At 43.5% G+C, this 11,157-nt stretch overlaps 1 protein-coding gene across 3 annotated transcripts in view; it reads right to left on the bottom strand.

Moving 5' to 3' along the window:
* EFEMP1 (EGF containing fibulin like extracellular matrix protein 1) overlaps window positions 1–10,568 on the bottom strand; it is a 91,212-nt gene extending 80,644 nt beyond the window's left edge. The window contains exons 1-4 of one of the 3 annotated variants that reach the window (XM_019549251.1): window positions 10,461–10,568; window positions 7,814–7,901; window positions 4,777–4,825; window positions 4,327–4,587 (exon numbers count right to left, since the gene is read on the bottom strand). In XM_019549251.1, the coding sequence (XP_019404796.1) occupies window positions 4,327–4,587; window positions 4,777–4,825; window positions 7,814–7,897 (394 nt within the window). In that variant the 5' untranslated portion in view covers window positions 7,898–7,901; window positions 10,461–10,568. Of the gene's footprint in view, window positions 1–4,326; window positions 4,588–4,776; window positions 4,826–7,813; window positions 7,902–8,800; window positions 8,931–8,960; window positions 9,036–10,460 lie in introns of those variants that run through there. The other 2 variants (XM_019549252.1, XM_019549254.1) reach the window with 2 other exon arrangements.
* Window positions 10,569–11,157: the final 589 nt, after the last annotated feature.

Raw genomic sequence — 11,157 nt, 5'->3', positions numbered from 1 at the left:
TAACAGAATTGTGATGCAACTGGAATAACAGACTTGGGATAGCTCACATGACTGGAGTACTGTCGTGGATGGGTATAAACTGTTCAGGAAGGACAGGCAGGGGAGAAGAGAGGAGGATGGAGTTGCTCTTTATGTCAAAGAGCTGTTTGCGTGCTCATAGCTCCAGTATAAAACTGGAGATAGGCCTGTTGAAAAAAATCTCAGGGTTAGGGTCAGAAGGGAGAGCAATAAGGGTGATATCATGGCGGCTGTCTGGTATAGACCACCACACCAGGAGGATGAGGCTTTCCTTCAAACAACTAGTGGAAATTTCTGGATTACAGGCCCTAGTTTTCATGGGGGACTTCAGTCACCCGGACCTCTGCCAGAGGGAAATACAGCACTGCTTTTGGAAAGTGTTAGAGAAACCAACTAAGGCTCATACTCTTCTTGACCTGCTGCTTGTAAACAGGGAGGAATTGGTGGGGCATGTCGTAGTGAATGGCAACTTGGGCAGCAGTGATCATGAGATGATTGAGTTCAGCATCCCGAGGAAAGGAAGGAAGAGCAGCAGCATAGTAAGGACCCTGAACTTCAGAAAACAAAGAATTTGCCTCACTCGAGGAACTGATAGGATCCCCCAGGAGTCCAGGAGAGCTGGCTGTACTTTAAAGAAGCCTTACTGAGGGTGCAGGAATGAGTTATCTTGATGTGCAGGAAGACTAGCAAGTATGGCAGAAGACCAGCTTGGCTTAGCAGGGAACTCAGCTAAAACTGAAAAAGGAAGCTTACAAGTGGAAACTTGGCCAAACAACTAGGGAGGAGTATAAGAATATTGCTGGGGCATGCAGAGATGAAGTTTGGAAGGCCAAAGCTCAATTGGAGTTGTAGTTAGCAAGGGATGTGAATGGTAACAAGAAGGATTTCTACAAGTATGTCAGGAACAAGAACAGGATCAGAGGAAAAAAAAAAAAAAAGTGTGGGTCCCTTGCTGACTGAGGGAGGCAACCTATGAACAGAGGATGCAGAAAATGCTAATGTACTTGATACTTTTTCACTTCAGTCTTTACAGGCAAAGGTCAGCTCCCAGACTAATGCACTTGGAAGCACGGTTTGGGGAGGAGGTGAGCAGCCAACCGTGGCAAAAGAACAGGTTCGGGAATATTTAGAAGAGCTGGATGTGTACAACCCCATTAGGTCAGAAAGTGTACTTGAGGATGCTGAGAAAGTTAGCTGATGTAATTGCAGAGCCATTGGCTATTATCTTTGAAAAGCCTGTGGTGATTGGGAGAGGTCCTGGATGATTGAAAGAGGGGAAATACAATTCTCATCTTTAAGAAAGGGCAGGAGCAGGATCCAGGGAACTACAGACCAGTCAGTCTCATTGCAGTCTCTGGAAAACCATGAAGTAGGTCCTCATCAGATCCATTTAAGTACTTGTAGAAGAAGGTGATTAGGAACAGTTAGCATGGATTCACCAAGCACAAGTAGCGCCTGTATGTTTTGATTGCCTTCTATTACACGATAACTGGCTCTGAGGATGCAGGAAGAACAATGGACATGGCATCCTTTGATTTTTAGCAAGGTTTTTGATATTGTATTCCACAACATTCTTGCAAGCAAGCTAAGGAAGTACGGGTTGGATGAATGGACAGAAAGGTGGAACCTGGCTGGACTGTCAGGCTCAAAGGCTAGTAATCAACGGCTCAATGTTGTTGAGAAGCTAGTATTAAAGTGGAGAGCCCCAGGGGCTGGTTTTGTTTAATATCAACAATCTGGAAAATGGGATAGATTGCACCCTCAGCAAGTTTGCAGATGACACCAAGCTGAGTGGGGGAGGTGAGTAGTAGATATGTGGAAGGTAGGGTTAGGATTCAGAGAGACCTCAAGAAATTGGGGGATTGGGTCAAAAGGAGTCTCATGGAGTTCAACAAGGACAATTAAAAAAGTCCTGTACTTAGGATGGAACAGTACCATGCACAAGTACAGGCTGGGGGCTGACTGACTAAGCAGCAGCTCTGCAGAAAAGGACCTGGGGGTTACAGTAGACGGTAAGCTGAATATAAGCTAACAGTGTGCCCCTGTTGAGAAGAAGGCTAACAGCACACTGGCTTGCATTGGCAGAAGTATTGCCAGCAGATTGAGGGAAGTGATTATTTCCCTCCATCTAGCTCTAGCAAGGCAACATTTGGAGTACTGTGTCCAGTTTTCAGCCCCCTCCCACTAAAAAAAAAAAAAGATCAGGACTCTCTCCAGTTGATCCACCAGAGGGCAACAAGAATGGCTGGAGGGCTGGGGCACATGATTTCTGAGAGGCAACAGAATTGGGCTTATTAAATCCCCACCTCAGTCTTCTTTTTTCCAGACTAAATAACAGCCTTCAACTACCTGAGGGTGGTTGCAAAGAGGGTACAGCTAGAATGCTCTCAGTGATGGCAGATAACGTGACCAGGAGCAATGGTTTCAAGGTGCAGCAAGGGACATCTGGGTAGATGAGAAAGAACTCACAGGGAGCATTATAAAGCACTGGGAGAGGCTACCCAGAGAGCTGGTGTAATTTTAAGATACAGGTAGACAGAGCGTTGGCTGGGATGATCTAGTTGGGTCTGGTCCTGCTTTGAACAGGAGGTTAGACTAGGTGACCTCCTGAGGTCCCTTCCAACCCTAATTTTCTATGGGTGCCTATACATACACAGTAAGGCTACAATTATAGCATGTCAAAGCAGGCTTGATTGAGTCTGCTGAAGCATGGTAATTACTGCACTCTAGCCTGTCTCAATGATGAAAAATGGCAACAGGAGCACTTGAACTAAAGCTCATTCAACAAGCTTTAGTTAAAAACACCCCTGCAGCCATTTTTTTAGCATGGGGAATCTGATACAAGATGCTCCAGGTGCTTCAAACTGACAGGGATATCATTCTTGGGATGCACTTTGTCCTTTTAAAAAGATGGGTACTTCATTTGCCTCTCTCTGTCATGTGGAACCTCATCCGACTGCTACAAGTTCTGAAGTCAATGGCTCTGCAATCACTTCAGTGAATTCTTTAGTCCTCTAGGATATATCTCATTGAGCCCAGATTGGCCAAGTAATTTCCAGCCTATTGGGCACATCCACATATGCCCCTCCACCCCCCATGGTGCAGTTGGTACTGTGCTGTTGTTTAGTACCGAGGAAGTACTAACTAATGGTGCAGTAACAGCCATTACCATGCTGTCCCAGCAGTGCACATTATTTTTTAGACACTAAGTCACCATAGTGAGGCAGCTCATCGCTAGAGCAATGTAGCATCAATATCATGGTTTGTGCCTGCTGAGCCTACGTCACCACGGCTTCTCTAGATCTAGGTTGATTATCTCCATCCCTAGTGTTACTGCTAAACTATGCTTGTCATCTGATAACTAAACCTTATTCAGGAAGACTGAAGTAAAAAGACACTAAATACCTCTCCCTTCTTTGCATCATCCATTATTAGATTATCTTTCAGTAAGGGACCTAATGCTTTCCTAAGTCTTCCTCTTACAGCTACCAAAGGGCATAAAATAGCAAAAAAACCATTTTACAAGTATGTTAGAAGTGTCTCAGTTCATGCATTGGCCTTTTCCCTGTGTGCCCATGAAGTATTCTTATACTTTTCCCTAGTAATAAGAAAAGTGGAAACTTTGTTTAAGATTCATTCTTGAATTGTAACTCATTGAAGAGTTTGCCATTTAGGTAGTCAATCTCTTGCTGCATTTCCCTTTCTTTTCTTCATAAAGCATATTCTTGCACTACCAATATCATCTTTTTTTGGACTCCCTTTCCCCTCCTAACCTACTTGTCTCAGTTGAGACCAGTCCACCCATTCTCAGAGTATGTTGGCTTCTTTGAAATTGAAGAGATTTAGGGAAATTAAGCAAATCTGAAGTTGAAGGGATATCCTTTGCTGCTTTTCACATATTAAATTCCGGACTCTCTTCAAGACAGTACATCTTTAAAACACATTTAATTTAACCCAAAATGCTCGACAAACAAGTCTGTTTTCATAAAGATATGTTGTTACATAAAAACAAGTTGTTACATAAAGATGGACAAACAGGAGGACATATTCTGTTAATTAGCCTCCATAGCAAGAAGAGACACAGTTGGTAAATGTGCAGAAAACTGAAAAACACTGTCATGTCCCATGATGGTAAAATATGAGTGACAAATTCTGAAGGACATTCTAAGAAACTATGTAAGTATACAATGATGCAGCAATGCAGCTGCTGACAGATGAAACTCCTATGCTCTCTCTAGGTGTACCATTGATTTTTCCAACACAGAAAATATATTTCTGCTCAAAGTATACATGAGACAACTTGCTTACCTTGGCATACATTATGTTCACTTTGCTCATACCCAGTTGCACATTGTATTTGATGAGTTGGATTTGGAGGTCCTTGCTGAACATCCACAGGGGTTCGTCGAATTACACTGTTCCGTCCACCAGCGGAATCAGCAGTTGCTGCATCTTGCTCATTTACAATAATTTGGGCTGTTCTAGGTAGACAGAGGTATCCTCCATAGTGGTTAACACATTTCATTCCACCTTTACATGCATCTGGGACAATTTCACATTCATCAATATCTGTGGTTAGCAACAACAGAAGTCATGCTTTTAATACGTAATCTTTGAGATTTAAAATACAAGTAACATAGCAAGGCATGCAAGCATGGTTCTACTGTCCAAAATCATTTGAGATATTTGGAAGATAATACACTAGCAACTACTAAAAATATCATTAAGTAGCCTTTCTTTTATAATGACTTACAGTACCTTTACACTGCTGCCTATAGGGATCCCATTCATAGCCATCTGTACATTGCTGCAGAAAAAGGAAACGCAGGAAAAAGTGAATTAATACTTCAAACAAAAAAACCCAAACAAATCAGTATGTACTCGCTACTGCTATAAACATTGTCCAGCAACACAAATTAAGAAAACTTAAATCATACAAAAGAGAAAGAGTCAGGCTTATGTTGTTTATATATTGAGGGCAAAACCAAAAACAGTTATCGCAATATTGCTGTGCAACAAGTTTAAATGCAAGTTATGTGGGAAATGAACGATCCTTTTGTAAATTTTGCTCCCAAGTGCTCAGTGCATCCTGAGCAGTGAGCACCTTCAATGCCTCCAGAACTCAGTGAGAGAAGATGGTGCCAAGTACTTTAACCCATTACAGCTGAAGGTGGTGATCCTGCCAACCATTTCTCATGAACGCTTGTTTTGACTTCAACAGTACTACAACACTGCCAGCTCAGAAGTCATGAATAAGACTACAGGATAAGAATTATTTAAAAAAAAAAAAAAAAAAAATTATATATAAAAAAAATCATTTGGGGGTTCTTTATTTGCCTTTCATTTTAAGCTGTTAAGATCCATTTTCTCAAGCTTTTCCATCAAATGCGATGACTACAAACCACTTTCAGGATAAAGGGATACTGATGGTGTTTTTCCTAAAATAATTATGCAACACTAAATATTGCAAGACTTGCAGTAAAATTGAGGGTGTTAAAACTCTTATTGCTGGGACTATGAATATGGTTGTCAAAGCCAATGAGACTACAGTCAACATGCTCTACAAACGTGAGAGATTAAGGTGATGAGCCCCAGAAATTAAGAAGGCACCTACATTTTCTGTCTATTCAAAAGCATTCATTTCCAGAATGTAATAGCCAATTATCAACTGAAATTACATGAATGAACAGTATTATGCAATTAAATGTGGTCTGAATCAATGGATCAACTAAGCTGTGTAGTGTGTGTGTCTGTTCTGATTAGCATATTGTTCCCCTAACATTACAGTAAGAAAGTTGAGTACATTAGTCAACCAAAAATGGTGAATAAAATTTAATTCTTGGTATAATTTCTCCACTTTAGCAGAGCTACTCCAGAGGTGAATTTGACACAATATTGCTATGCTATTTTGAAGTTGTTTTGTGAAACGTGTTACTATTGCAGGTTGAATCAGTAGTAGAAGCTAAAACATTTTGTTTAGTCACACTAGTAATCTGCCAAAAATGCAGCACTGAACTAGAGTAGTCTCCAGTGCTATGAAGGGGTAAAAGCACAGCTAATTGTATTATAATTCTAGCTCTCTAAAGGAATGACTACATGCTGAGTTGACACCACCAAAGTTACTGTAGCTATGAAAACCCAAGCCCACAGGAAAACAGCAAATGCATGTATTTACTGAATCACCCAATTCCTGTTAATGCACAATAGAAATAGTATCAACTACACAGTGCTGAGCCAATTCTGCTCCTACTGAAGTAATTGGGAATTTTGTCTTTGACTCTTAGTGAAACCAGGATTCAGTATATATTGTGTCATATGAATTTAAAAATATTAAGAGAGTGTAACATTTTCAGGGACTTTTTGGAATTTTACATTAGGTCAAAACAAAATTAGGCAGGATTACAAGGAGGATGCTAGAATTTTTAGTGAATACAAAAAGAAAGGGGGGAGGTATTGGTGTGTGTATGCAAGATATCTGCATACTAGGTATTTGGGCCCAGGTTTAACTCCCATGGATTTTACTGTATGCATTTAAACTATTGAAATCCACAGGACACAGATGCCTAATCATCTTTTGAACTCTAACTCTTATACACCTTAAAACCCTCAATAATACATAGATTGATCCTGGAATACTTACTCGGGCAAACCATCTGACTGAGTTCAAATGAGACTACTTGTGCAAGCTGTAACTGCATGACTTCAGGCTTTTCAGCCATGATCCTACAACTTGCTGCATGCTCTGTGCTTATTTGGATTTCTACTGATTTCAATGGGGCTCTGTACAGGAACAAGAGTCCATCCATATGGCAAAAGTTTCAGGGCAGGGACCTTTGCTTCTCATAGGGATCAAATATGATAATATGGGATTTTCCCTCTTTGATCCACGTTAATATCAATGCCAGCTTTCCCCAGGCCTTTTATTATACAGGCTAGTGAGCAACCATAGATGGAAAAGCAACCTACCACCCTGCCCTACCTCCATTCTAAAAAAAAGAAATCACATCAAATTTTGGGAAACAAAACGTATTTCTAGTATCTGTTTGAATTTGGTTGTGAGCTCACAAATGACTGCTTAACAATATTACCAATGCTGCTTTTTTTTTTTTTTTTTTAAAAACAGACCTACTAGAAAAAGCTCACACAGTTCATTACATTTTAAGGCTAACATGTCAGAGTACATACATGGTGTCAAAACATGTTGAAACCTCCCAAGAGAAATGGAGCAAAACAACTGACCCAATTCCTAAACTACATGGTGTTTCACATATTTACTTAAGACAAAATTACTAAATGGGTGCGTGTGCGCGTGTGTATATAAATTTTATTTAGGCTCTGAGGGTCTTATTTCCTAGAATTAGGAAATGCATGCGTCAAAATAGATTGTCTGTTACGGATGATACTACTTTGTTTTACACTTATGTTTTTAGCCTCTCTATTTTTCTCCACCCATAAGTCAGAACAAAACTTCTTTCAAAGTGTTCAGAACCTTGTGAAAGTTAGATATAAAGCCTAAGTTTATAAACTCAGTTCAGTACCTCAAACAAACAACCAAACCCAAAACAAAACAAAAAAACCCCTTTCAAAATGAAAAACTAACTGCTGAATCCTGCAAAGTTTAAAAACCTAAGACACAGTTTCACTACAGAAGCAGTTTAGTCTAAGATTAACATATAATGTCACAGGACTTTTAACTGAGCACTGTATATTGGTAGAGACCACAGTTTCTCTGCAGGGTCATTTAGGAAAGAATCTCTGCTAAGTAATAATTATCTCAGACTCTGTTAAAACTTACCGTGTATGTTATGGTTTCCTCAGTTTCCTGTGAACTTACTGTAGTAAGAACAAAAGCAGCCAAGAATGTAACTGTCAACATCATGAATCTTGAAAGAAACAAAACAGGATTTTTTTTTTAGCATTTGTTTGATGTAAACTCAGAATTTCCAGCAATGGGGGTTGGTTCTGCCCACCTTGTTAAGGTAAGACTTCCACTTTAGTCAATAAAAGGAAGCCAGGACGGGGGTCTTTTTTATATTAGTGAGGGAAGTGCTGAAGTTTAACAATGTTACAAGCCCGTCTTAACTCAACCAAGACCCACCCATGTTAAAATAATGCAACAATTAATGCTGAAAAATACTTGACTTCTGTTCTCCAAAAACAGTGTTACTCAAGTACCCTATACATAAAACTTCCTGATAATTGTCTGTTTTGGTTTGTAAGTTAATTTTCCAGTAACTATACGTTCAACCACAAGCGTGCGACCGAGACGTGCACATATACACAGAAATCTCTAATAAGCAAAAGAAAAAGGGGAAAAGATGGAAACAGGATTTACTTAGATTGTGCCAGTTCTTATAAACAACTTGCAAGCTGTATCATCCAAATATAGATCAAATGTAGCCTTACTTACTGTGCTGGAAAACCCAGGACTCTCACACAACAGTGCAAAAAGAGCCCAGATGTGGCACCCACATCCCATGCTTCTTATCATTTATTTATGCCTGTTGCAACCTGAAGATGTAGAGCTTGAGACACTTCACTACAGTGACAACACAAGATGTCCGATTAAAAATAAGATCTTGCTAGACCTGCCTAAGCCAGGAGATTATTAGAGGAAGTTTCATGTTTCTTATTCCATCAAAACAATTGCAACCTTTCACTTCCTGGTACAAGAAGACTGCAAACAACTCCTTTGGCACCTGCACTCCACCAGATCTGGCAAGCTGCCTTATCTCTAGTCTCACCATCTAAATTGAGCACATAGGCATCATTGTTAGCTCACCGTGATCATGTGGATTCCAGGTTAGCTGAGTGCAACAGAATCGCAAAACCCATGCATCCAGCAACTGAAGCTGCCTGGGTTTGGCACTGAACAACCCTTGCCAAATCACATGTTTACCATACAAGCATTTGTGAGCCTTCCCTTCCAGGCATTTCCCTACCTTCACCCATGCATTTTGGCACCAGTCTGTTGTGTGGTGCTGCTGCTACTACAGTCAAAAGGTGTTAGAATCCTAAGTAGGGCTGGAAGGGACTTTAGAAAGTCATCAAGTCCAGCCCTCTGCTCAAGGCAGGACCTCTGACTAATCCACCAGCCAGGCAACTGCCTAGCCTGCTGTGGTGCAGTTATAAAAACATTCAGACTCTCTTTAACATGACTGTACATAGAGAAGTGCTATTTTTAAGCCATTTTACTATAGTTTCTGATAGCACCAAATCTGGTGTTAGGTGTTGTGCAAAGGAAGGCGTGTGATCCTTGCCCTACACAGCTAATAATTTAAAAGCACAGGCAAACAGACAAAGACTAGTGCAAGACAACAGAGCACAAGTAGTGACCAGCATCTAGTTACTTGTGATATTAAAAAAAAAAAAAAAGTCCGTCTCGGGCCAGATTCGCTAGATCGGTTCCAAATCCCATCAACCAAGCAGATCTCACTGACTCAAGTCTGTATGGTGTTACCACTAGCAAGTATCTTACCCCCCAGACTCTTCAGCCTGGAGCTTCATATCCTCCCAAATCCATGGCAGGCATCCTATGTGCAAGCCCCAAGTCCGGAGGTCTTGGGGTTCACACGCCTGAGTCTCACTTGCCCCTAGCCAGAAAGCTCAAGGGGCAAGAAAGGGAGAAATGCCCCATCTTCATAATATAAAGTGTGTAGCTAAGATCCTCCTATTGGGAGACTAGAGTAGACTCTCCTAGCAGGGCCTTTCTGTGGTGCCATCCCTCAACTACTCAAAGCCATCACATGTCAGGGGGAAGAGGATCTCCCTTTCCAGGTACTGGGAAACCACCTGGACTGATCCGACCTCTGCCATGGTGATCAGGGCATCTCCCCTGCCAGGGAGAGGGCTACATGCAAGCAGGGTTCAAATGACACTTTGCTTTCTTTTTGGAAGGGGGAGGGGGGTCTCTGCAAAGAAAAAAAAATTGAACCACCCATCACAATGCCTTAGTAGAGATCCTCAAGGTTATGCTTTTCAAATCAAGGAGGGGGGGGCTGTCATTAGTTCAGCAACAACACTCTGGACACTCTTGTCTTGACTCACAACACATCAATCATCTCTGATCTCTTATGGGGGGACTCAGCACCCCCCCCCCAGCACACAAGGCCCCGAGGTTTCTACAAGAGCGGGGGGAGGGCAGACCGGTAGGGTCCAGCGGGCACATCCCGAGCGCAGGGCAGGGCTCATGCCTGGCACTCGCAGACAGGCGGGCAGGTAGTCTTGCGCTGGGGCACACACTTGGCAGCATCTCAGCCCCAAGCCCAGGCCCTGCTGGCTTGGAAACTCCCTTCCTCCCGGGCCGGGAGCGGAGCTCAACACCGCGCTCCGGTTCCCTCCCGTTTTCCCCCGCAGCCCCTGCTCCCAGCGGCGCGGGCACGGGGCATCCTCCGAGCAGGCGGGCGGGAAGCGGCCCCCGGGCAGGGCAAGGGGCGGCTTACCTGCGGGCAGCACTGCACGGCACAGCCCCACTCCGGTGCCAGCGCTGGCTCGCTCGCACTGCCTCCGCTCTGCTCTGCTCTGCCCCGCTCCGTTCCGCTCCGGGGCTAAATAACGCGCTCCCCTCTCGCGCCTCATGTGCCGCACGCCCCCTGCCGACCCGCGCGCGCGTAACCCCTCCCGCCGCCGCCTCCCGCCGCGCGGCACCCCCCGCCGCCGGCCCGGGCAGCGCCCTCTGAGGGGGCCGCCCCGCGCCACCGCTCTGCAGTTCCCAAGCAAGTGCCTGCCTGACAGGGGTGCAGCATGGCCAGCCAGGTAGGGCTTGGCTTCATGGCTTGTGGTAACCCACCTGTTCCTTTCTAAACTCCTCCTTGCGCAGGTATCAGTCACAGAGGTCATCTAGGCCAGTGAGTCTCACCCTTTTTTTTGCACCAGGACCCATTTGTCAACACCGATGGGGAGCATAGATTCATAGATGTAGGGTCAGAAGGGACCTCATCGAGTCCGACCCCTAGCCCTGGGCAGGAAAGAGCACTGCGGTTAGACGACCCCAGCCATGTCCTTGTCCAGTCCATTTTCTTGGGGTCCCCTGATGCGAAGAAGCCGATGGCGGCATTGGCAGTGGCAGGGAGGGAGCCAGCAACAACACGGACTGGTGGCAACTGCCTACCCCACCACTTGCCACAGCCCTGATTGCTA

Source organism: Crocodylus porosus, unplaced genomic scaffold (assembly GCF_001723895.1).
Source record: "Crocodylus porosus isolate Cpor-Errol unplaced genomic scaffold, CroPor_comp1, whole genome shotgun sequence".
Classification (NCBI taxonomy): domain Eukaryota; kingdom Metazoa; phylum Chordata; order Crocodylia; family Crocodylidae; genus Crocodylus; species Crocodylus porosus.
This window is presented reverse-complemented; position numbering and strand designations above follow the sequence as displayed.